General features: G+C 39.0%; 2 protein-coding genes across 4 annotated transcripts; one reads left to right on the top strand and one right to left on the bottom strand.

Moving 5' to 3' along the window:
* Window positions 1–462: 462 nt before the first annotated feature.
* dgkab (diacylglycerol kinase, alpha b) lies at window positions 463–15,388 on the bottom strand. Its single transcript, XM_073468279.1, has 24 exons — window positions 15,257–15,388; window positions 14,429–14,510; window positions 11,803–11,879; window positions 11,310–11,454; window positions 11,088–11,162; window positions 10,923–10,972; window positions 10,280–10,354; window positions 10,029–10,145; window positions 9,804–9,921; window positions 9,023–9,111; window positions 7,755–7,865; window positions 7,576–7,674; window positions 7,428–7,478; window positions 6,399–6,472; window positions 5,982–6,056; window positions 5,807–5,892; window positions 5,639–5,728; window positions 5,375–5,535; window positions 4,573–4,637; window positions 4,389–4,479; window positions 4,105–4,285; window positions 3,863–3,983; window positions 3,428–3,488; window positions 463–2,466 (listed from the first exon to the last, which is right to left on the bottom strand). The coding sequence occupies exons 2-24, from the start codon at window positions 14,499–14,501 to the stop codon at window positions 2,386–2,388; spliced, it is 2,166 nt and encodes a 721-aa protein (XP_073324380.1). The 5' UTR covers window positions 14,502–14,510; window positions 15,257–15,388; the 3' UTR covers window positions 463–2,385.
* On the top strand, window positions 15,249–25,321 carry stx16 (syntaxin 16). Of its 3 annotated transcripts, XM_073468282.1 has the most exons (9): window positions 17,808–18,013; window positions 21,372–21,383; window positions 21,513–21,620; window positions 21,746–21,886; window positions 21,998–22,160; window positions 22,260–22,348; window positions 22,945–23,088; window positions 23,378–23,458; window positions 23,781–23,889. In XM_073468282.1, exons 1-9 carry the CDS (start codon window positions 17,888–17,890, stop codon window positions 23,880–23,882), a joined length of 966 nt encoding a protein of 321 aa, XP_073324383.1. In that variant the 5' UTR covers window positions 17,808–17,887; the 3' UTR covers window positions 23,883–23,889. The 3 variants fall into 3 exon arrangements, with proteins under 3 accessions (XP_073324382.1, XP_073324383.1, XP_073324381.1); XM_073468281.1 differs by lacking the exons at window positions 17,808–18,013; window positions 21,372–21,383 and adding an exon at window positions 15,249–15,285 and having other exon boundaries at window positions 23,781–25,321; XM_073468280.1 differs by lacking the exon at window positions 21,372–21,383 and having other exon boundaries at window positions 17,808–17,968; window positions 23,781–25,321.

Genomic DNA, 25,321 nt, shown 5'->3' with positions numbered 1-25,321 from the left:
TCCTTTTATACTCAAAACAAGTCTGACAAGATTTCAGCTCTAAATATAAGATTATTCCACTTTCTCGTTTACATTTGCATTTAGATTTTCATTTGCAGTGTGTGCATATGGAAATATATTTGTTTAATCTTTCATTTCCACTAGCTCCCCTCTCTGCTCTTTCCACCATCATCTCCAACCCTCAGTGTCAGTCGCTTTTTATGTCTGATGCCTTCTTCCATCACACACACAGACACACACGCACACACACGTCATCTACACTGAACTCGCGGTAAACCTTTGCTGTTAGTTCTGGATTAGTCCTCCTGCTTCCTCTCCCACACCGACACAAAGCCTGCCTCATTGTAGCTGTCATGCTGTGGTATTAAGGCGATTTAAGAAACTTTAAAATTTCAATAAGTGGGCTGCATGTAGAGTCATACTGCTTATACACAATACTGCGAATAAATACACAAGTCGGTACTTTGAAATATGAGCATTCTTCAGTGCTGATAAACATTCTTTCTGACAAGCATGAGAGTACATGTCATACATGTTTTTACAGGCAAATTTTTCTACATTGCTGTAAGAAGTGTATGATTGAGATACGTAGTCTTTAAGGTATGCTGCCATTTGTCCTTTAAAATAGTACAAGATTTCTCATTCCACTGTAACAACTCCTTTAAGAGCTTAATATTTAGCTGCTTGAAAGTCAGACAGTGTATTATTACAAGACACATGTAAATCCAATTCCTTTTTAAACAAAAACTTGTATTGGGGCAACAGATTGTAATCATTTCCTTTATCTGTCCATTCACCAGGTAGTCTGAGGACAATTCAATAAATGTTGTCAGCGTGATGCTAAATGAGCCTCATGACTGTTCAGCATTGTCAAGACACACATGCGAAAGACAATTACACAATTTTACATTTAGACAAGAAAATAAATGAACATGAAAGCATGCCATGTGTATACAAGTACACTGAAAAGTTGACACATTATGCAGATCACTGAAACAAAATCTTATAAGCTTAGCATACTTTTCAAACATTTCTCCTGTCACATAACATTTATATCTTATTTGCATGACCATGTCTTAATCAATGTGAAAATCTAGTTTAAAGGAGACCTATTATGCTTTTTTCCCTTTCCCCTTCCTTTCCAGTGTTTTATTTAGGCTCTTGTGCATGTAAAAGATCTTGAAAGTTAAAAAGATCAAAGTCCGTGCCAACAGGAGCTCCTCTCTCCCACAGAAAACACTGCTCCTGAAGTGTATAAAATTAAATAAAATTTCTGCAACTGCATGACATCACTACAACACCCTGTCACATTTGTGTAACTTATGTCTATATTCACAGTAGAAGTGAAGCTAACTGGAAGCTGAAACCACGACAGAGCTGACCAAAGACACGGTTCTGGCTCAGGCATGTGTGAGCTGACCAATCAGAGGAGACTGGGTATTCAGAAATGGGTCCTTGAAGAGACAGGAGCTAAAACAGAGTGTTTCAGACAGGGGGGAATACATTGCTGCAGCACTGGACAGTATGAGAAAACTGAAAAAATAATTATGAACCTGAAAAATGAGCATAATATGTTTCCTTTAAAAGATGATGCAAAGACATAAATTGTCAGCAGAGTTACAGGATGCCAATACCAAGAAAACTAACATTACTCTTGTCTAGTACACCTTAATGTATTAAATACAATAGGAAGCTGTTATTGATTCTAAAGTCAGTGGAGTTATATCAAAGCCTCTCAGCCAAGTACTTTCAGGACTCATTTATAACTGAAAAGCACATCTTTATAAAACCACGTTCAGTCACATTCAGTAAGTGTTTCTCATGTTATTTCTTCAACCTATTTCAGAAACTCTAAAAACACTGACACGATAAATCCATTTTTTTTTCAGTTGGATGAACACTGACATTAACAGACAGGAGAACATGCAGCTAGGAAAGTGTTGTTGGACAACGTTAGTGAGCTTCTGAAGGCTGAACGAAGCCGGTTCATCACCAGTTGCATCAGGAATTACACATGAAACAAGACACTAAGTTATAAGCTATCATGACATAAAATAAGCAACTATATACTTTATCCATATACTGTTGAAACACAACATGCTCTGCTCTTATATTTACATTAACAAAATATGAATGCGTTACATTTAGTTGGCACACAATAGCAGCGATCAGACTGAGCGTGCACTTTTGATTTGGTCTGTCAGTGTGGTCTCTGCCGACAGTGTCTGACATAATGTAAATATACATACACACTAATACTTAACAATAAAAACATACAATAACACACTCAGCGATGGATCATCTCTTTTAAATACTCATCCTGCATCATTTTCAGAATAATATAGGTGGTCTGCTGTGATGGACGACGCAGTGGAAACATAAAATCTACTTGAGATGAAAGAAGCCAGATGGTTTTGTTGCTGCAGCCATCAGCATGTTAGCCTGGTTCTTGTGAGTTATGTGGATCTATGATGAATAAAAAAAAAACACAATTTTGTTAAAAAAAAAAAAAAGTTTATATTTGTGTTCATATTCATTTAAATTGTTCTGATCAGCACATTGCAATTGATAAGTTACTCAAAAAACTCTGATAAATGATAAATCCTTCCAAATTGTCTGGTGAAACAAATACTCTGCCCTTAGTTAGAGCAAGATTGTTCCCTTTATCTTTTTTCTTTCATCCCCTCAACTTTATCAACAAACTCAAACAACAGCAATATGTAAACAAGCTTAAAAAACAAAAAGAGGAAGCAGCATGACAGGGAATGCAGCCTTTTACATTCAATAAGAGCAAAATTATACATAGGAGGAGGAATAAATATCGGTTCTTCCCTTTGTCCTAAAATAAACTAAATGTGTGCTTTTACTTTGAAGACACATCACTTCCTGTGTTACAGCAGCTCTCTCTGGCCCAGCTCCAGTATACACCCTCAGCGTGAGCAGTCAATCCTACCTGGCTTTAAATGACGTCAGATGCTGAATCAGTGAGTAAAGGAGAGTTCACTGGCTCCAGACACTAAGCTGACAGTATATAAAAGGTACATGTAGCTAAAACTAATGCACTTCAATACAACAGACGTGCAATAAATCCTCACTTCATGAAGGTTGCAATGTTCAGTTTTTGTTGAGACAGTTTTAGAGAGTTCAGATCATTTAGTTCAGACCAATATTTATCAATGAGAGCAGAGTATTTTATTATCTCACCTGGCAGCTGTTTTTGATTTTGTGTGTGTGTTAAGGAGGCTGGTGTATGTTTTGCTTTACTGTAGAAGTGACGTGTCTCAGCTACAGTATTCAAAATAAATGTATGAATGAACTCAACTAAGCTGCACCATACAACACTGTAACCACTTGCATTATTGAATCTAATATGTAATATCTGAGTCTTGAGTTGAGGCATTGGATTAGACTGGTTAATAACACTTACGGTACATGGAGGCTGCATCCAGGGCTCCCCATCGATCTGCATGGGCAGGGCTTTGATAGTCCTGCACAGAGGGAGGAGAGACAATGAGATTTAATTAGGCTCTACTGTTTATACTGTGTGTGAGCATTATGTCAGGTGTGTGTATGTTGACAGCAGACAGCAAAGAGAGGGATAAAACACAGCCACATACAACTTTGTTATAATCTTTAATGTTATTTTTATGATTTCACTATGTGGTCATTTCCAGCTTCTTAAATGTGAAGACTTGTTGCTTTTCTTTGTCATTTATAATAGTAATGAAGAGTCTTTGGGTTTTGAGCATTTTTCATAATTTCTTGACACTTTATAGACTAAACATTTAATTGATTAGTGGTGAAAATATCATGAAAATAATCGTTAGTTACAGCCCAACACCTGAAGGTAAAAATACAGAACCTGATGGTAATTTGGGAAGTCTGTGCCAGTCTGTGCCCGGCGCTCTTCAGTCCAGTGTAGATCTGCCCCATCTCTATAACTCCTTCCAGCCCCACCACCTCCATACGCTTATCACTTATATCTGCGGAGCAACAACATGCACAGATCCAATTCAAATAAGCTGATGACAACCACATGCAAGAAGGCAGGAAGGGCTTATTGACAACATTTGGACACTAAAAATGACATGTTAGATCATGCACCTTGTGAGATTGTTTTCAGCAGTTCAGGATCAGTGATGACTTCACTGGACTCCACGTTTGGCACACCCTCAGGCTTTTTGGACTCGCCCCAGAGGTTGGAGCCTCCGTGCATGCTGGGTATGTTGAGGACAGCTATGCCTTCCAGAGACATGCCGCTCAGGTCCAGAGTTCTCCCACAACACTGGTAGAAGCAAAACAACAATTGTTTTCTGTGTACAGAACTGAAGAAACTTTAGCCGTCATGTGAGCGTCAGATGATTCGTTTTGGTGTTCAAAATTCAAACCTCAATCATAAATGAGTCCGTCAGATTCTTGCAGGAGGCGGAGATGGTCTCAGAAGTGGCAAACTCAAAATACCAAAGTTTGTTCTTCATTCTTAAAAACAACAGAGAACAAAAACGTTATTGATTATAAACTCTGCTTCACTAGAAAACAGTTTTGGTTCACTCAGTTAGTGTGAATCTTCACCTGCTGTTGAACCTCTGGGGGTGTTTCTCTCTCATGGAGTGGAAGCGATGAGCAATAGAGGCGTCCTGCACACATGGAAACACAGGCAATCATATTAAAGGGATAGTTCTGGTTTTTTGCAGTGGGGTTGTATAAAGTACTCCTCCGTAGTCAGTGTATTACCTACAGTAGAAGGCGGTTGGTGCACCCCCAGTTTTGAGACGCAGCAGGAATACCAGTGTAGGAAGCTAAGCACTGTACTGCTGTGAACGACGGTCACAGAAAAACTATTTCATTTTTAAATATCATGGTTATCGTCAATACCGGTATATCACAAAAACACTACTTCAGAGCCACCAGACTCCTTTGACAAAAACAGCATTTTTACCTTGCAGAACGCAAGAGTTGCTGGTCTACCGCTGCCTTAACAGGTTAGTTTGTTTGAGTTATGGAGTGACTACGGTGTGTCAGAACTAACCCTTTCAAACACAGAAATCAATCAATAAAACAAACTAACTAACCGATTGAGGCATCAGCTAACCAGCAACTCACGTGTTTTGTGAGGTTAAATTATTGTTTTTGTAAAAGCAGTCTGGTGGTTTTAAAGAGAGGATAGTCTACAGCAGCACTAGCTTTATATGGTAGTTCTTCTGCTGCCACCGCCATCGACTGACTAAGTACCCCTTACAAACCCACTTAAAAAAAAACAAATTATTCCTTTAACTAATTTTTTAGGCAAGATAGTCACATTTTCATTCAATCAAAATTCAATCAATCAACATGTGTGATGTTATTATTCCTCTCTGCGGAGGTGGTGACTCACCACTCCAATAGAGAAGTAGTTGTTGATGATCTCGTAGGGCACAGGGTCTCCTGCCTCTTGGGGGTCTTCCGGTATCACCTGGATGCGCCAGCGGTCCATGAGAACCAGTTCGCTAGCTTCGACCTCCTTCAGGATCTCTCTCAAGCCCGTTCCTTCGTAGCCTTTTGTGGCATTAAAAAGAAGCAGAAAATGTGTATTAATTAAGTCTCCAGTGGCGGTGCGAATACCTCAGTGATGGTTGAAGTAATGTGTTGCTGGTTCTACCTCCTCCCCAGCGTAGACAGCGAGCCAGGTCATTCCCAGTGCCCAGAGGCAGGACAGCTACTGGAGGACGCACCTGGAGGTCTTCTTTGTCTGAAATCACAGGTACATTTCTTTAACCTTAGAGATTATTATCTCAATAAACCTCTGAAAAGAAATGACCTAAAGTACCTATAGCATCCAGGAGCCATCCGACGGTGCCATCGCCTCCACAAGCCAAGATCCTGTACTGGTGCAGATTGCGAAAGAAGTGTAGTCTGTAGAAACAATGACAACATTAATGTGAAGAAACAAATGAAGCGTACAGTCCAATTATAAGTCTCATAGTGGTGAAAGTCTGCTGTACCCTGGAGCAGGACCTCCGTTGGAGAGGTTGTAGATTTGACGCGGGTTCAGCAGGTACTGAAACTTCCTGAGCACTCTGTGGAAAACACAGAAAACACAACACACACTAAACAACACATCCAGGCGGAAAGAACATGAGAGGGCCCATATTCATATTGTAAAAGTGACATAAAAATCAATCGATTACTCTTAAACATGCGTAAAAGAAAGGTTTATGAAGAGGAATCATAGATTAACTGTCAATATTATTTTTAAACAATAAATTACCAGCAATAACATTGGTATCCCAACACATGTACTGCACAACAATGGTCTGCAAAACATCATAATTTTAGTGTAACTGAGGAGGAAAACATCTAAAAGTGTACACATTTTTTCAGCAGTACTGCACATGAAGCATATATTTAAAGCTGCTTACCGTTCACCCTGCTTTCCGCCACTTTTTGGGTTTACAAACACCAGCAGAGGGTGGGTGTCTGGAATCGGAACAATCTGAAGAAAAAGATAAAGATCCGATTGGTTATGTAACTCATCTGGAAAAACACATTTATAATATGTTAAGGGATAAGGACACATGCTGTGAGTTGAATAAATAAGATTTTGGTTTTATGTTTTGTGTTTCATGTTTGCGTCTCTCGACTAAAAAAACGTTGCTTTCTTTAATATTTAAACATTATAATGATAAACTGTAATCTCCAGGATAGATATTTACATTTTGGGAATATTCAACAGAAACACGTTGGCAGTGAATGTTCAAAAATGTACTTAAACTAATATTTTAAAGGGAAGTGTCTCTCTAATCTTTTCAGCCTGCCATGACAACTTGTTATTGTTGCAATAGATTGAAACCAACATGATTTGAAGCTCCTGACAGATGTTGCTCTTTATAAAGGAGGTATGTAACAAAACAACGGCCCCTTTTCAAGCTCATATCAGGTGAGGGTCTGGTCCTTTTAACTTAAAGGTCCAGTGTGTAGGATTCAGGAGGATCTATTAGCAGAAATGAGCTCCCAGTCCGAACCGCTAGAGGAAACAGTTAGCAGCCGTTACCAGGTACTCTCGTGACATGCTGCCCCCTATTTGTTTGGAGTAGAATTAGACAGCTGGCCAATTCCTACATATTGCACCTTTAAGATGAGTCATGTTCTCATTGTTACAGGCCAATAAATCCGACACAATGGACCTTTAAACACTGGATCAGTGGGTATGTCCCTGAAGAAGCGGAAGTCACAATGACTTCGTCCAACACACTGATCTGAACCAACAAACCCACTGGAACAGTCCTTTTAAAGATGACGAATCATGAAATTTGGAGATTCTCCCAAAAGTGGTGATATGCAGATGGTAGTTTGCGCAGACAACTTGAAAGAAACCTCACAGGGAAAACACATGGGTGTACAGTTGGAAAAGGAATAAAAGTGTGTAGGACGATTTAATAACAGCAGACCTGCAGGACATGGCCATCAGGAGTGACATTTAACAAGCTGGTGTCCTCCTCCTGCAGGAAACAACAGACAATTAACTCACAATAATCTGAAAAATCAAAAAATCTGCTAGAGCGTGTTGGTGTTTTTTTGGTTTTCTTTTCATTTTACCTTTGAGACGGCATATATGGCCCATGGAGGCAGTATATGATCTCTCAGTGGCCCACAATCACAGGTCGATAAGCCGGATAAAAGACACTCATCATGACGCTAAAAGAGAGACGAGACTCAGTGAACATCCTCCCTCTAATGCATTCGTTAATGTCCACAGAAACAAACACAGTCCTCACCATCTCCTGACACCACACACAACGTCTGCCCGCTAAAGTTTTGATCTTCTTGTGGCAGACGTGACACTTGGTGGAGTTACAGTCAGCTCTGATCCAGTCGTGAGCTGCTACCTGAGACACAGAGGAGCAGGAAAGAGAGGTGAAAAGGTGTAACACATCACTATTTCTTATTTCCTTCAGATAAGTGTTATTAAGAGTCAGATTCAGAAGGCCTCAGATTTATGACTTTTTGGATAACCATCGACAGGCTGACGTGCATCACCAGATCAAATATGCTAAAGCACACTAGCTCCTCAAACCTTCCAGAGCAGCTGAGGATAATTTGGCCAGTTCAGTTGTGTTGTGATCCATTAAAGACAGTGTGATTCAGTGAGTTTTGGCTGTGACTCTGTACCGGAAAAGGACAGTGAACAGATCATTGTCTACGCTTGTGCAAAAATCAGGATATTTTAACAGATGTACGGAGCAGAATGTGCTGGCTGTAATCCGCACTTAAAAAAACACTGATGGGTCTCAGTTATTACTGACTAATGCACTGTAATGTTCCCTGTTGTTAATGTGTTTACTGCTGCTGCCATTTGGTTTTTGGTCAGTGAAAAGAGAACTGACGTGAATTAATTCAAATGACAAATATCAGCTTGTCCTAGAAAACTGTAGTTCTATAAAAACAATAAAAAAATCAAGGGACTGCTTACTCTTAAGTTTTTATCTGATGTGACAAAAAGACTTTAAAGGAGTCTGGTGATATTCTGTTTTTCTTTTTTTATTGTCTGTGACTGGTTGGCATTTTCTTTTGTTTCAGTTTACATGCATACTAGACAATACATGCATGGTTTATTTTAAAGGATAAGTTCACCAAAAATGAAAATTCAGTCATTATACACTCAGCCCCATGCCGATGGAAAGTCGGGTGAAGTTTCATAGTCCACAAAACATCTCTGGAGCTTCACAGCAAAACAGTGTTTAAGCGTTCTCCTAAACAAGTGAAGTAGATGATAACTTGAAAAAAAAAAAAGCTTGGCTTACCTAATCCAAGTATCCAGAAGCCCCAGTATCCCAAATTTATTTGAAAAGATGTGATGTAAGAACTGAGAGGCGGACTAATGCATTGTTGATTTTGGTCTTTTCATCTGTATTGTCTTGTCTGATAATAACAAAACTATAGAATATCACCAGACTTCAAAAGTCAAAAACTCCTGAAAATGTAAGTTTGAAAACCAAATCAACGTGAGGTTCTACGAATGAAGTGAGGTTGTTGTGGTCCTTACACCAATCTCCTTTTTAGATTTGACGAAGGTACGAGCGCAGGCCTCAGGATTCTTGTTGGCACACTGACTGTGGACGGTGTACTTGCAACCTGAAGAAGAAAAAATTACAGAGATTAATGAGTTCAAGACAAATCTGAGTTTATCTGCGATTTAAAACTGGAATAAATTATTTTGTTCTTTGTTGATATGAACTGAAACACCAAACACTTCTGCTGCTGCTCCTATTACAGTAATCTGTCTTAAAAATAAGGTTGATTTTGAGTCAATCTTAGTTTAAGTACACAGTAACTGCTGATGTATCAAGAAAACCTGATTTGCATTCATTTAGCTCAGGTTTTGAGAAAATGTTTCTCATTTTGAGAATTAAGACACAACAAGATGCAGATCAGTTTTTGATGCCAAGTCTGTCAAAATCAAACAGGCTGCAGATCTCTTGTCATAAAAACCTTTTCAACTACCCTGCCTTCATCAAAATGGTCGATTTTAATAGACATGTTCATATGATAATTAGAAAAAAACTGTTTTCTGTTTTCTACTGTATTAAAGATCAATAGTCACTTATAAGATGAAACTAATTCTTCAGACAGCGTCAGTCTTGGATTTGATATTGTCCTGTACTCCAAATCAGTTTAACTCTCTCTAGAAATTCCTCAGATAAGATAAGAGACTGCTTAAACTGAAGCACTTTCTCCTGTAACTAGAAAAGATGGGACGCCTCCGCTTCACCAGTACTGTGTGTGAGGCGCGTGGCTGCCCCCTGATGGCAGGTGTGAGGGCTTACAGTTGCAGCAGAGTCCCTGCTTCCCGAGGCCGAGCAGCATGCTCTGACACACGCTACAATAGGTCGGCTTGTTAAAGTGCTTCATACTCCAAATGTGCTGGCCATCTCTCTCTGTCACCTGTGGGCGAGGGCGAGAGAAAACGTTTCAAAGGATGAAAGAAAAGAAAAACAGGAAGATCACACTGATGTTGGTTATGAAGTGAAGTCAAATGTTTGCTCTGTGACCTTCAGTCCAAGCAGAACAAGTAAAGGCACATTGTTCATGCCTCCTTTCACCCATTCCTCCAGAGTGACGGTCCCACTGTCGTCCACATCGATGGCTGTCATCATGTCTTTGAGCACCTGTCCAATTACAAAAACATCTGCTGGTTATTTATCATCCAGCTTCTGTGTAGACACCATCTTTTTTTCTCTTTAAAAAAAAAAAATCCTGTACAAGCTTAAAAATGAAAAAGACATCATAAAGGGACTCATACTGGTCTGAGTTCAGTCACGTCCCAGCCCAGGTAATCAGCAGCTCGCATCATCTGGGTGATTATACGATCCACCTCCTGATGGAGAGACAACAAGGTTTACATTCACAGCGGATACTGGTGCAACCTTAACCATCTTAAAATTAATGTGCAAAATACTGTAGCCTATTATTGCATCCAATATTCAGCATTTTACTGATTATCAGAATCAGTGCTTTTGTAATCCGATTACTAATAAAATAAATAAATTAAAAAATGTGATGCTATGGCTCTGATGCAGTATGTAATATGCAAAGTAACTAGTAACTTAAGCTATCCAAACAATGTAGAAGAGTAACAGTACCATATTTGCCTTGAAAATGTTGTGGAGTGGAAGTATAAAGTAGTAGAAAATGAAAATACTCAAATATCAAATCCAAATATCCAGTTATCGGTCTTCCTTGAATTCTAATAGTATCGGTCCTGAAATAAACATATCGATCAATACCTAATTTATTAGTGAAATACAATATTTGACTCCATTTTCTTTGCAGGCAGAACAGTATCAGATAAAAAACAGAAGAACTTCCCACCTCTGAAATCCTGTATGTTCCTTAAAACAAACAGAACAGTTTGAGTAACTTATGAGTGATCTTGAGTAACTTACAGAGCTGTCGAGGAGTCCGTTGTTGTCTTTATCGTAAAGTTTGAATGTAACTAGAAACAAAACAAAGTCAGTCAGTAATCAAACCATTGAACAAACATTCATTCAATGCAGTTGTACAATAATAAACATTTCTCAGAAATGGTGTAAAAGGTCGATTAAACCAACATTCGAGCTTCTCTCGGGGCTGTCTTTCCTCCAGCACTGAGAAGTAACAGGACACATCACGAAGAAAAACACCACCTGAAAAAAAGTGAAGAAATGGACAGAACCTTTTGATAAACGGCACGATTTTTTTGTAGTTCTGCAGTATAAAAGCGAATACTCTCAAGCTCAGTGCCTATCTTTTAATGCTGTAAACAAGTAGATGAGTTTTTCAAGGTAATGTACCTGCTTTAGGCAGAGTGCTCTTTGCGGCTCCATCCTGCTCTACACGCTGAAAATAGCAAAAAAGGCGTTGGCAGAAATCTGCAGGGAAGTCGTCCACCTCTAGGTAGGTCTTCAGAAAGAGACAGAAGCCCTGCGCATCGACGCACTGTGGAAAGACATGAGAGTCATTGTCAGGAGACTCACAATAATAATGTAATTTTACTGGGATCATTTCTCGATAGTTTCCCATATAACAGCTAATGTAACTGAGTGCATATTATAAGAATAGAGTAGAAGTTTCCAATATTAAACAAATAATAAACTTATAAACTTGGGTTTTACAGAAGACTGTCTTTTTGATTAGTCTTTTAGCTTTAATTAAAACCAAATTTAATAGTACTTTTCCATAAACTTCCCACAAAATGTATCAGAAGAAACGGGAAATTACTGCCCTCTAAAATAAAGTGTCATCACGTGTATCTTTGTCCCGAAAAAGAACTGGTGCATGACTCACTTCTCCAAAGCTGTGCTGAGCCAGCCGACCCCCGGGGTGAAACTCCTTAATCACATCTTTCACACTCAAAGTGCTGTCTGCAAAGAGAGGTCAGAAAGTGAATCAACAATCAACAACAACATAAGAAAAGGATAAAATGTTCCAATGGACTGATTAAAAAATGTTCAAACTGAGGAGAGAGGAGCTTAGTAACCATTCAGCTATTTGCCTATTTGTCCCACACATTAATTACATGGCTCCTGAGTGCTAAAACAGGAAGCAAATGTCAGATCATCACTAATTGTGGACATGGACGCACTGTATGTACCCTGCTGTCAGAGGTAACACACACAGCGGTGCTGTTCTCAGGTCCAGAGAGGAGCGGGTGTAATTATTCATCCATTATCCAACAGTGCAAATACTCCCCACCCCCCCACCCCCACCCCCACCCTTCACCCACCGGACACTAAAAGCCTACACACCCATTTCATTTCTTTCAAAGCCTCTGAGTGTACACAGAACATTTTTAGCCTCGTAACACTTTTAGCTTCCTGTCAACAGGTCTATCAAATTCTGTAAGCATGCACTCACATTTAGGACGTGTTGTTTTAGGTTTTAGCTCTATTGTGTTGATGCTGAACGATCCTCGAGAGAAACATAATGGAGGGTTTTTCTTTGTTGATGGTGCGTGAATATGAGGAACCTCCTCAGTCATTTATGTTACGATGCTGACGTCTGATGCTTAGTGACGACTGCTGCTTTCCCTTTTAGGGAAAAGTGACTGATCTCCCAAAGGAGAGATTCTCAAGTTTGAAAGTAAGTGGAAACACATGGAAGTAAATCAGTGATCCCTCAGCACGAAGAACGTTTGGACACGTTAGTCAGATTTAATCTTTCAGTTTCAATACATTTAGCACACAGAAGTACAATTCACCATCCTCATTCTTTCAGCATTTTACTTTCCTTTACTCTCCCCGGCTGGACACACAGTACAAACTGAAAGAATAAGATTAAAATAATATTTTTGATTGATTTAAGTGTGTGAACTCTTGTTCTTCTCATCTTCAGTTGCATTTACTTGTCTTTGTTCTTTCTTCTACCTCCATAACTCTTGGATCCAACTATTGTGTGTTCAGTTCATCACAACATCATTATTGTTAGAAACTGTCAATGGTGGACGAAGTATTCAGATCTTTTAACCGAAGTAAAAGTAGCATAAAAGTGTGTAGGAACACAGGTAAAGGTCCTGCATTCAAAACCATAGTCATGACTCAGTGTACAATGCATCTATATGTTTTATTACAAAAGCAAAGCCTCTTAGTCACCATTGCATTCTTTACGACTTGGGGGGACATCATTGACCCCTCAGAGACAACAGCAGTGGTATGTTTATATCTATAAAACCATGCTGGTTTAACTTCTAAATTACATTTGTACCCTTCCCTGTCTAAGCTCTGTGAGTTGCCAGCGACGCTCATCCAAGTGGTTGCTCTTTATTGCCCCTACAGGGTTTTGACAGATGTTCATACTGTGCACCTTGGTCATGGAATAACTGGCAAAGAGATCTGAGATTAGACACACACGTATATCTATTGATGAATTTAAGGGCATCATTATGAATGTGGTGAAGGAGGCATGTGGTTGTTTTTCTTGAGAGGCCACTTTATTGATCATCTGTTCTCCTGTTTTATTGTGGATTTTTGTATATTATGTTTTATATGTTGCATTTTATTATGTTGTGATTTTGTACAGCTGATACCTTGGACTGATCGCTCTTGTAAAAGAGATGTTCGACCTCGATGGGACTTACTGGTAAAATAAAGGTGAAATATAAGAATAAAATATATTACATTAAATAATTTAACTGTTGTTACTGTTGTATTAATGTGGAAGTAGTATTTTACTGTTGCAGTTCTAGCTGGAACTAATTTTTTATTACATTATATGCAGTTGGGTGATTTAATCTGGAACACTGTGTCACATTTTATCAGCTGATTATATGTTTCGTAATTAAAATTTTCATCAGCAAAGTAACTTGTAGCTGTCAGATGGATGTAGAGTAGCAGAGGTATACAGTAAGATAAAATGAAAATGCTTAAGTAAAGTAGGAGTACTTCAGAAGTGTACTTAAGTTAATGCACTTGTAGTTTCATTACACCACTACAAATCAGTATTGTTTATATCCATGATTTCAGTCATAAATGGATAAAAAGGCAGTTGCACACTTCCCGACCAATACTGGATTTTGGGGGCCGATGCTGAAACCGATATCAAGGATTAAAGAATCACCACAGCAATATGTTGGCCAATATGAACAGATTTTTGCAATGATCCCTAAAATGTGGTTATCAAACACTTATGACAAAGATATGTAACAGCGCATATCGTCAACATTTAGGTCGATATAACTGTGATAGACCAACATCAGCTGATCATATTCGTTAACCAATATATCAGTCGCGCTCTAATTTGAACTCTATTTATCGATTGATTTCCCAAAAGAGAGACACTTTCTTTGCTTTTCCCGACAACACAGCCAGGACAGCCTGAGCTACAGAAATCAGATGGTCTCTTTATGTTTTACATTCAGTATTGACAGGCCAGTAAAACTAAGAATTGTAGAAGTAAGTGAGAAGGTGAGACTTACACTCCATGTACTGCTGCAGCTGGATGAAATCCACGGGAGTCAGAGTCCCCTCTGTGTCGTCGGACGAGGCCATGCCGATCAGCTGAATAAGCAAAAAGAAAGCTGTCACAGGGAGAACAACCCAACCATGAACCTCCAGACAAGCCTCAGAAACAAGGAGGTATGTCTTAGGTCACCCACTGTTGTGTGGGTGACTCACGTGAACTGGTTTGCCTCCATTCCTTCGACTGCACACAGAAGCAGTACATCAAGAACACACCTCTCTTCATAGACTGATCAACCACAGTGTCTGGTTTCAGATTTTAAGATAATCTTGGGTTGAAATTAGACCTACTGTACCATATTTAATGAGTTTAAGACATTTCTATCATGCAGATTCACACTTTTAGAAAAGGATCAGAGGTTTGTAACAAGATGTGACATGATGAGAAGGCGCCCACAAGTGATTACAACATGTGTGTTGCAAAGTTTCAGCCTCCAATGATGGGCAATCAACTGTCACCACCAGGAAATGAAACAGATTAAACTCCAGCCTTTATAGAGTTGACTGAGCTGGTAATTGTGTGCAGCTGTGCTCTCTGCACACCCCATAAAGGATACTTTCTAATATCCAACCAGCTTAATCAGCAAGGCACAGGGCACCGAGAGAAGCAGATCAGAAATTATCAATTAACATCCAGATTTTAAAGGGCTCATCCATCAGACAGGATTATAATTTAAAGTTAGGGTACCTGACTACCTGACAGATGCGACTTCTTCATTCATTCTGCTCTCTACAGGTGTTTAGTCAGCAGACAGGAGGAGGACTGGACACCTGAGGCTTCTTACCTTCGTCTCTCCTCAGACTTCAGCAGCAGGTGAATAAAAAGCAGTCCGGAGCTCCACAACACGGAACTTTGTTGGTTGTCGGCAGCTGGTGCTGGTGCTTGTGGGTAAATGTCTGCCGCGGTATTAGCGGATATAAGGGATTAAGGATGGGCGGAGGAGGAGCTTTTAGCGACATAATTACAGATAGTGGCACCGCCTCGCGCGTGTGCGCACACACACAAGCGCAACAGGCGCGCGCACTTGTTTGATTTGTTGTACCCTCTGAAACAAGCCAACACTTTCTCTAAATACTGCGGCTCTCTCTAAGCCTCAGCTCAGCTCAGGCTCCAAATATTACATGTGAACTCCCAAAACTCACATGCATGGTGATGAAGTGTTATTGAAGACCAGCCTTCAGGCCGGGCCTTAACTTTTAAGATGAGCTGAGCAGAGTGCCATTGTTGTGCAGTTTACAAGAGACAGCAAGTTGTTTCATCAAGCTGTTAAATAACATAAGCATGAAAATAAACTGTGAGCTCATTCTGTTGCTTAATGGAGGCTGAGGTACATGAAGCATAATCAAACATAGATAAGGTTAAGCTGAACCAGTGCAATCTCAATATATTGAAGATAAAATCAAACAAACTGGGAGAGGAGGACCAGTTGGCAGGTCAAAGGTTGTTCCGGTGAGGCAGTGACGCTGCAGGTACCTCTGTGGTAAGAAAGACAAGAGAATGGATGATGAATGAAAAAGTCCCAATACCTGTGTCCAACTAAAAGAGCAAGGTTTACCTGTGAGGGCAGGGTCAGGAGGAAAAACATAAAGATAAAGGATTATTAGTGCAAATCTGAAAGCAATGTGGGCATGTGGACACAGAAAAGAAAAAACGGATCATCCAAAGATGCAGGGCCAGTGAGTGGATAAATAGACATTCATCCCTCTTGCAATGGATTTGTTATTTATTTCACATATGTTCCTATAATAATACATTTGTAATGTGTTCAGGTATATATACAAATCATTTCCAAATATTAAATGACTTATAATTGCATATACTGAACAGTGTACATATGTTAGCAACTTTTGTTTTTACCTCTGTTCTTTACAAAATGAGAAATCCATGTTTTGACATGTCAAATATAAGTAGTATCCATAAACCACATGTGAAATATGTCAGTTGAAATGCTGTTTTGTCTCTTGTATGAGATGTGACCACAGATGTGGACTTGAGCGATTGTTAATTGGACTTGAGTTCATTTTATGTTTTCAGTTTAGTTGTTTTTTAATCTGGCTGTCAGTATTTCACTCTTTAAAATAGATGGGGGGAATGCTTTTTGATTCAGAAGAAATTAAGAAAGGTTTTTTGTTTGATTATGTTTATTTGATGGAATCTCAATAAAAAAATTAAATTCATTGTCATACTTTTTGATTAGGTTGGATAACTTGGTCAATATTATGAGTATTTGACAGGTACTTATACCTTCTATCTTCTCTTTATTAAAACCGGATACTGCAGGTAGGCTGAACTTTCCTGCGTAGGGAAAAAGTTATGTGACCTGGGACTTGACTTGCTTAACTCGACTTGACTTGACACAACCTGTGGCTTGGCTTGACTTTACTTAACTTGCCAGAGAAAAAATTACTTGGGCCTAGCTTGTGACTTGATCTAATTGATTTGAGTCACATGTCTGCATGTGACATCACTGTTTTTCACATGGGATGTCTTATATTTGACATGGACTCTGGCAAGTCAAGGTTCAACAAAAGATGTCACCTACCTGGGTGCATTCAAATTTTCAGGTTTACATCCTTGTGTACGTTGCATGTTAGACTATGACTGGTACATATGTGCACATATTTAACTCAGAGAAAGTTTTTGCGGTAGATGAATTTGAAAACACCCATAGTGCCAAATTCTGTACAAACATACAACATACAAAACAACATTTTGGAGTGGATGGGTGCTTTAACTTTTATTTGGACGAGAAAACCTACAAGTGCTATGGATGAAATCATAACAGCTACTAAGCTTGCAGGTCAACAGATCCATTTCCATGACAATCTGCTGATGAAGACAGTTTAAAACAGTTGAAAGCTCCGGAAAAAGCCAGCAAGTGGACTTTATGCTGTCAGACTATTGTTTCTGAGGGCAATACTAAACTTTGTTGCTTGTTTTGTAAAACAATCTTGGAAATAATCATAGTAAATAGAGACAGACTACTGTCTCTCCGCCGAGGCGGCAGGAGGCGACAATGAGCTTCAGTGACAGCTGACAGCTGCAGTAAATGAGTAGTAGAAGAAGAAGCAGTAGTTACGCAGGTGTTTACGTTTTCCTACTTCCGTAGCTGTCCAAGCGGAGCAACGTTACTAATCCAACGTTAAAGCCAAAAAAAATTGAGAAGAAACTCTCGGTCATGTTTGTTATTTTTAATTTAAGTATTAGAGATGCCTCTCAGATGAATAGTATTTAGGTCGTGTGTTGTCCACTGTAGGCGCTGTATCGCGAGTTTTGCTCATCATCCATCGCAGGCAAAGCTAAAGCTAAAGCTAGCGGTGTTAGCTGCGGGTCAGCGGCAGTGGACATAATTTAATAAATCATCGCCTGATCCGCACTTTGTCCAGTGTTAATTTAGATACCAAACAAGGCAGTCATGGCCACTAGGCGTCTGACCGATGCCTTCTTGTTAATGCGGAACAATGCAATCCAAAACCGGCAGATATTGGCTGAGCAAGTGAGTACATACGACCCCCGTCTGAGTACACGTAGCAATGCTGCGGTGAGTGGTCTGCATCGTTTTGACATTTTACTGTGTGTGTTTGCATATAGCCAGTCACTGAGCTGTGGTAGCTAGATACAACTGTGTGTTAGTAGCTGTTAATAATTACTCAGGAAGATTTCTGTGCCCCGTAATTTCACCTGAAGACTGATTAATGTGACTCAGTGAGGTGATGAGGGAGGATGTAGAGGAGTGTCAGGCATATTATTCTATCATTTATAGCTAATTGTCTGCACTAAACGTACAAAAAATAAATAAAACTTGCTAAGTAGTAGTCTGTATTTTTTTCATTTCTAGGATAAAAGATAAGATTGTTAAATAAAATGTTGTAAAACGTTAAAGCATGTTGTTAAATGTCACATTGTGCTCCTCCCTAGTAGAAAGTGTGCTGTGGCCAATACGTAGTAATTTCATTTAGACTAGATCAAATCGTGCCTGTGACTTGTAATTGATTGTTCTCCTAGAACATAGCTGGGGTTCTCCTCTAGTTTTTAATAAAAATGTTTGACATAAACTGAGGAAAATTGCTGTATAAAATTCCTGAAATCTGCTGCTTGTCATTCAAAAATAATGGGTTTCCTCTTGTGGATCCATTATGAAAACCAAGAAAGCTCCTCAGCAGTTTTCTGGTGAAACTTCTACTCTCTACAATACTTTAAGACTTAATTTCCCCCTCTTAACTGTTCTTCAATAATGAGAATTAGGGATGTGCTGATCTGACTTTCTCCCTTCTGCCGATTTAAATATATCCCAACGCAGGGGGACTGGATACCAGCCTGAAGCCATAGCTGTCTTTTAAATCAGTACAACAGCTACCTCCTTGTGTGAAACTCATTTGAGATGAATAAGACAAGATTCTGCATCAGAGATTGTCGTGCCACTGAAATTGAGCCTACAGCCTGGCATTACTGGATGGAAAATGACATCAAAGCAGACAACTTCATTTTGAATTTAAGACAAAATTCTGCACCAGAGATTAATAATGCAGTATCTGTTTCTGCATTATGTTCTGGGGAAAAGAGAAAGTTTTCATATCGGTGTCATATGTGCTGATATGATCTATACAGACAGGCCAATACCGGCTGACAGGTATATCGGTCAGGCTCTTGACTGAACGAATATAACTTACAGCAGAAACACTGAATTTTATAGTAACATTCAAGATGAAACTCTATTAAATGTTCATCAGTCACAACCTGCCAGTCTGCACAATATTGTCAGTGTCAGGGCCAAGTGCAAAAATGTCAATTTTTTCTTTCCAAATTACTCACATTCAGTCATTCTTAAAGGAATGCTTCACCCCATTTCAGACTTCTGTCATTATCTACATCCACACTGCCAGTTAAACTGCATTACCATTGTAATACTACAAAGCACAAGGTAGTCAACTCACTTTTAGAAGCTTGAGCTCTCCTGTGTTTGCTCTGGAGGTCACCTTTTGTCTAATGGAGGAGACTAGGTGCTGGGTACAAAAGTACACAGCAAGCAGCTGTAGGATGTGTTTGACCATCCGCACCCAGTTGTGAACATTTTAACCAGTTAATTGCTCGCTGAGGTAGATTAATTTCTGCCAGCCTGTACACCCAGAGGCACTCAACATGTGAGGAGCATATCCCATCAGTTGAGGATGTCTGTATCGCAGTTCATAAAATAAACTGCAGAATTTCAGCTGCTGAGCTGGTTGATGACTTTTCCTTTCCTGCCGTTACTGACGGCTTGGAAAGGCTGATTTTACTCCTGGATGGACGTTGGCTTATTAGTGCTTGTCAGTGCAACTCTGTGTATGACGCAGTTTAGAGTGGCGTGCTGGGGTTTACCTCAGGATCATCAGGAACATCAGCACTTAGGCTCTGAGTAAAAAACGGGGGCGATGCTGTGGCCTGGTACTCCAGAAAAGTAAAAATGATTAATGCTTGATAGTTCAGCTGCTGTGTCATTTCTGCTGTGAACAAAAATGTCCCCCCATTCATCACTCAGTCAGTCACCTGCATTTATACAAGAGCTCCTTCAGTAGGGTATCCTGTTTTTTTACCTTTGCGTATTCATTCATTCATTCATTCATTCAACCTTTATTTAAATCTTGAAAAATCATTGAGGGCAAGCCCTCATTTTCAATGATATCGAGAGCACAAATAAACAGAATAGGTGCAAAAATGTGATAACAAACAGAAACAACGAGCATAATCGCAGAGCGAATAAACAGAATGGGTAAAAATGATAACAGATAAGAAGCAATATGACAGAGAACAAATAAAATGGAAAACAGTGCTTGAAAATGATAAGAAACTGCAAGCAAACGAACATGACAAAACACAGTCAGTATAATGATGTACACATCATTATACTGATGTGTACATCATTATACCACTTATTACTTAATGAAAATATAATTTAAGCTACAGTTAACTTTGATACAGATTTATATGAGAAAGTGTTGCTGCTGGTATTAAAGTATTTTTTGCCCTGCAGCCATCTTTCACGTCCTTACAGGACACTTAATACACTGTTCAAACCATGTTGTGTGTTTTATCGCTAAAATGGAGACATAAAATGTTAAATGTTAATGATATTTGTAGGCTTATATCTCATTTGTTTTGAACGGTCTGTTCATTGTATGTTTGGTCCTGTTGTCTTTGTATCAGGCTTCATTCTTCAATGTTGTAAAACAGTGTTGATTTAAATGTGTCTGCACTCTCCGCCAATGTCAGAGAGAAAACACACTGTAATGTACAGAAAGGATATGTAATATAGGTGTTACTTAGTTGTTTATTTATTTTGCTCTAAGTCACTTTCTTGTAGCATTATACCACATTCATTTCATTTTGCAGTTGTACAATGACACATCACATATCCACAGGCTTAAGTATATTTGCACTGTCTTAAAGGCAATGACTCAACTACAACTACTGTTTTCCATATGTACATTCAGCTTACTGAAGCTGCTGTACACTCAGGTTTAAAATAACTGACTTTGCTGGAATAATGTTAACTTCCCACTCATTTCAAATTGTCTTAAAATATTTCCTTACTTGAGGCAACCATTTCAACCTCTCAACCTCTCTCTTTATTACCACTATTTCTTGCTTTTAATGATTTTATTTTTTCATTCACACTCTAGTTTTACATACACAAACTCAAGACACATGTGAATTAAGTGAAGGTGACCTTATGTACCTCTGCTGTACAGTGATTATCATTCCCAAATAATAATTTGTTCATAGAGGTGGATGCAGAAACACTTACTTTGATATTAACTGTCAAATTTCCGGGGCTCACTTCCTGTCACTTCTGTCTTTTTCTCTCCTTTTCCTTGTTTTCTATTGGATGGGACCAATCTGCTCTCTGCCAATCACATTAGGAGCTTGATGAGGTACTGTTGTTTCACTTCATGCTGGAATTACTTAAGTCACTTAAAATGGTAGACCTCGATCATCATCATGTTGAATTATAAGCCTATATAAAAGGTTTTAATCATCATTTGTTTTCCATGTTTTTCAAGATGGCTGACGATCGAATGGCTCTGGTGTCAGGAATCAGTCTGGATCCTGAAGCTGCCATTGGAGTCACCAAGAAACTGCCGCCCAAATGGATAGAGGGGGTTGATGAGGTAAAACAGAGACTTTGAACTGGGACAAGAATAAAGAGACCTATCGGTAAAAGGCTGACCGATTCCAGATTTAACCTAAAGCTCACAAATGCATCTGTTTGGAATCCTTTTAACCATCATTTCAGATCCAGTATGAGATCACACGGGTTCGGCAGAAGATGAAGGATCTTGCCTTACTTCATGACAAGCATATGAATCGTCCTACACTCGATGACAGTAGTGAGGAAGAGCATGCCATAGAAATCACTACGCAGGAGATAACACAGGTACAGTGAATTGTTTGCATATATTCAATAATTTTAATTGCTCCATATTTCTTCTTGTGCACACAGTCATAACAGCATGATATAGTACTGCTCGCTGCTCGTTCGTTGCAGATGTTTCATCGATGCCAGCGAGCCGTGACGGGTTTGCAGTCTCGTTGTGGCCACTGCACCGAGCAGGAGGAGAGGCTGTTGAGAAACGTGGTGTCGTCCCTGGCACAGAGCCTGCAGGAGCTGTCCACCAATTTCAGGCACACACAGTCCGGCTACCTAAAACGTAAGAACTGCAGTTCTTCTCTAGTATCGCATCTCTTTTATCCTCAAGTTGTTTTGCTTTCATTCCTTCTAAGCTTCATGTGAAATGTTTACATTCCAGGTATGAAGAATCGTGAGGAGAGGTCAAAGCACTTTTTTGACTCTGGGCCCCTGATGGAAGAGGATGAAGAGTTAGCTGTTTATGACAAGGTGAATGGACTTTTCAAATCTCTTTAAGTCAGTCAAATAAAGCCCTCTGAAAGTTTCACAACAATTTTGTTTTTTCAGGCACCTTTTTACAGTACAATACAAACAGTACAGTCAAGGACAAACAAGACAAGTAAAAAACAAACATCCATTAAAAGTCTGGATGCACACTCACCACTGTGTTACACAAATTCAACTTTTGCACATCAGTGTTGGTAACTTTCTGTTAATCCCACTAAAAGACAGGAAAGGACAATAGAAAAAAAAAGTATACTGTATGTTTGGTTAAATTTAACCAAACCATAACAATTTCTCTCTACAGTTCATAACCAGGGATTTTTAAAAAAAGAAGAAATGAGTTGACCAAGTTTTTATCATAATTAAGCTATTTTAAACATTGATGTACAGATCTCTTTTTACCTCAGTCTTCAAGGTGTAAGCCAAAATCTACTGATAATGATTTAAATACAGCATCAGTACTTGTTTTTCTTTTCTATTTTGACATCAAATTAAATTTGGCCACAGTGGAAAAATGTGTTGCTGCATTTGTAGTAAGAATTGTTACTGTAAAATCACTGACTGTCATTCTTTGGTTTCAGGGGTTCACAGACGACCAGCTGATGCTGGTGGAGCAGAACACAGTTATGGTTGAAGAGCGAGAGAGGGAGATCCGACAAATAGTGCAGTCCATCTCAGATCTGAATGAGATTTTCAGGGACTTGGCTGGAATGGTGGTGGAACAGGTATTTGAAGCCGTCGTGACACGTTCACACACACACAGTTTTTAGAATTATGACATGAGTCAAGTCACTGAGGCACCACAGATAAACTTTCCTGTCTTCCATGTATAAGGGTCGGGTTGTCAGTGAGCTTGAAGGTTAGATGTTGTCTGGCAGTGCTGCACCAAACTGCCAACAATAAACCTCCTAATATTATTAGAATATAATAACACTTTTTCCTTTGTTTAAAAAAAGAATCTACATCTAAAATTATTTTCCTCTGCTAACAAATTCTCTGTTCTTCTTCTTCAAGGGCACCGTTCTTGACAGAATTGACTTCAATGTGGAGCAGGCATGTGTTAAAACAGACGATGGATTGAAGCAGTTACAAAAGGTAAATACAAAATGCTTTGTTTCCATAAACATTTAGACTTCTTGGTTAGGTAACTGTCAACTTTTTTAATCACAATTTTGACAAATCACAGTTCAGATTGGTATTAATAAAATATGTATTTCCTGTTGACACCAAATAGGATCCAAAAAAAAGCTCACAGCAAATCATATAGTGGATATACATGTAGTGGAGTAAAAAGTACTGTATTTACCTCAAAATGTAGTACAGTGGAAGTAAAGGTTAGCAGCAAATGGAAAAACTCATCAAATGGAAAGCAAGTGAAATACAGTATTTGACTTTTTCCTTTCTGTGTTCTTTGCAGGCAGAACAGTATCAGAAGAAAAACAGAAAGATGCTGGTCATTTTGATTCTCTTTGTCATAGTAATTGTTCTAATTCTTATTCTTTTTGGAACAAAGTTTTAATTTTGCATTCCTCTGGCGTTTTGTTTTCTGTGTGGGTGTTTGTTGTGCATCTGTGTGGACTTGGACTCTGTCTCGGTTCTACTCAAAACAAAGATGACTGCCTTTTAATACCCACCGGGAAACGAAGAAGAAGAATTCCACGTCTATTTACAGGTGCACTTTGGGCTGTGTGAGGTTGATTTTAATGAGAGAAACAATCAACAATGCGTTTGAGCCAGGGCTGTTTTATCAAGTGACTTGCACCCAGATCGCCAAGACTCTGCAACAGAGGTTTGTCAAACCTGACTATATTGACATATGTGTCTTAACAAAAGAAAACACAAAAAATGGACTACCAATGTTTAAATGCTAAAGCAGACCATCCTCTGCTTAATCTCAAAGCACGAATCGTGACGTTTGTTGTGTGATTGCATCATTTCTGTCCAGTGTCATTGCAAACATTTTGTTTCTGTGAGGAAGATGTGATGCAGTATGCAGATGCAGTAGATCTAATTTTACTGCAAATTCACTTTGATCCCAGCATTGCTTTTATGTCCCGGCTCAGTATTTTGACCTTGAAAGACTAAAAGAAAATGTTTTGTATTAGGACAGTATGAGACCTGATTTGAATAGTCATTCAGCACCAAATATATTCCTTTGGTTGAAGGACCACCTGTTATTTTATGACTTAACTCCTCAGTTTAATAATAATCAGATTGTGTTGATCATCAGACTGTTTGTCTGGTGAGGGTTTAAACAGCCATGAGCTCCCTCCAATTCATCTGGTGATTTTAAAATCAGACTCGAGTCACACCGGCTGCACTTTTCATAAAGTGCTCATTTCAAAACACTGTCTTGTTTTTTGTTGTTCACGGTCCTTGCATAAAGTGCTACCTTTTTTAAACTCTTGCAGTTTGCACATATTGAGGCCTGAGGGGAGTGAGGGTGGCTGTGTTATGGATGTAATACTACTGTCATCTGTGTGATGAAAAGAATTATTTATTTTTTAATAACTTCAAATAATCAGGAGGTTGGGACGTGTTCTGTCTCAGGCAGAATTACTGTATATTGAGTAAAGTGTATCTGTAGTCTAAAACCCAACAGTTATTGTACTTTCCACTGAGAAAACTGTGATGTAGTCCAACACAAGCAGACATATGAAGACAGCATTGTTGTTTTGTTTTATTTTCAGATTGGACACATTACATTTTGGTTGGAAATTCTTGACATGTGCTTGTGTTCTATAACGACTGATAAGTTGGAATGATGAAGAGCTTTATTTGACATATCTGTACTCGACTCTACACTTTATACACCTGTTAAAATCATCTTTGTCATTGATGTGAAGTTGTGTGTGAAAACTGGTTATGTCTTAGTGGTACTCTACTTAAGTTTTGTTTTCCGGACAAAATGGGTGAGGAGACGGCAACTTGTTTTTTTTAAATAAACCTGGAATATGA

This window comes from Pagrus major, chromosome 6 (genome assembly GCF_040436345.1).
Source record: "Pagrus major chromosome 6, Pma_NU_1.0".
In the NCBI taxonomy this organism is placed as follows: domain Eukaryota; kingdom Metazoa; phylum Chordata; class Actinopteri; order Spariformes; family Sparidae; genus Pagrus; species Pagrus major.
This window is presented reverse-complemented; position numbering and strand designations above follow the sequence as displayed.

What these genes read in the sequence shown, in the direction of transcription:
- stx16 (XM_073468282.1), top strand. Translation starts at nt 17,888, where the DNA reads ATGGCCACTAGGCGTCTGACCGATGCCTTCTTGTTAATGCGGAACAAT. An exon ending in CTACGCAGGAGATAACACAG is followed by an intron (nt 21,887 to 21,997) that starts GTACAGTGAATT and finishes CGTTCGTTGCAG; the next exon opens with ATGTTTCATCGATGCCAGCG. An exon ending in GATTGAAGCAGTTACAAAAG is followed by an intron (nt 23,459 to 23,780) that starts GTAAATACAAAA and finishes TGTTCTTTGCAG; the next exon opens with GCAGAACAGTATCAGAAGAA.
- dgkab (XM_073468279.1), bottom strand. Translation starts at nt 14,501, where the DNA reads ATGGCCTCGTCCGACGACACAGAGGGGACTCTGACTCCCGTGGATTTC. An exon ending in GTGTGTGGTGTCAGGAGATG is followed by an intron (nt 7,675 to 7,754) that starts GTGAGGACTGTG and finishes TCTCTCTTTTAG; the next exon opens with CGTCATGATGAGTGTCTTTT. An exon ending in CCATATATGCCGTCTCAAAG is followed by an intron (nt 7,479 to 7,575) that starts GTAAAATGAAAA and finishes TGTTTCCTGCAG; the next exon opens with GAGGAGGACACCAGCTTGTT.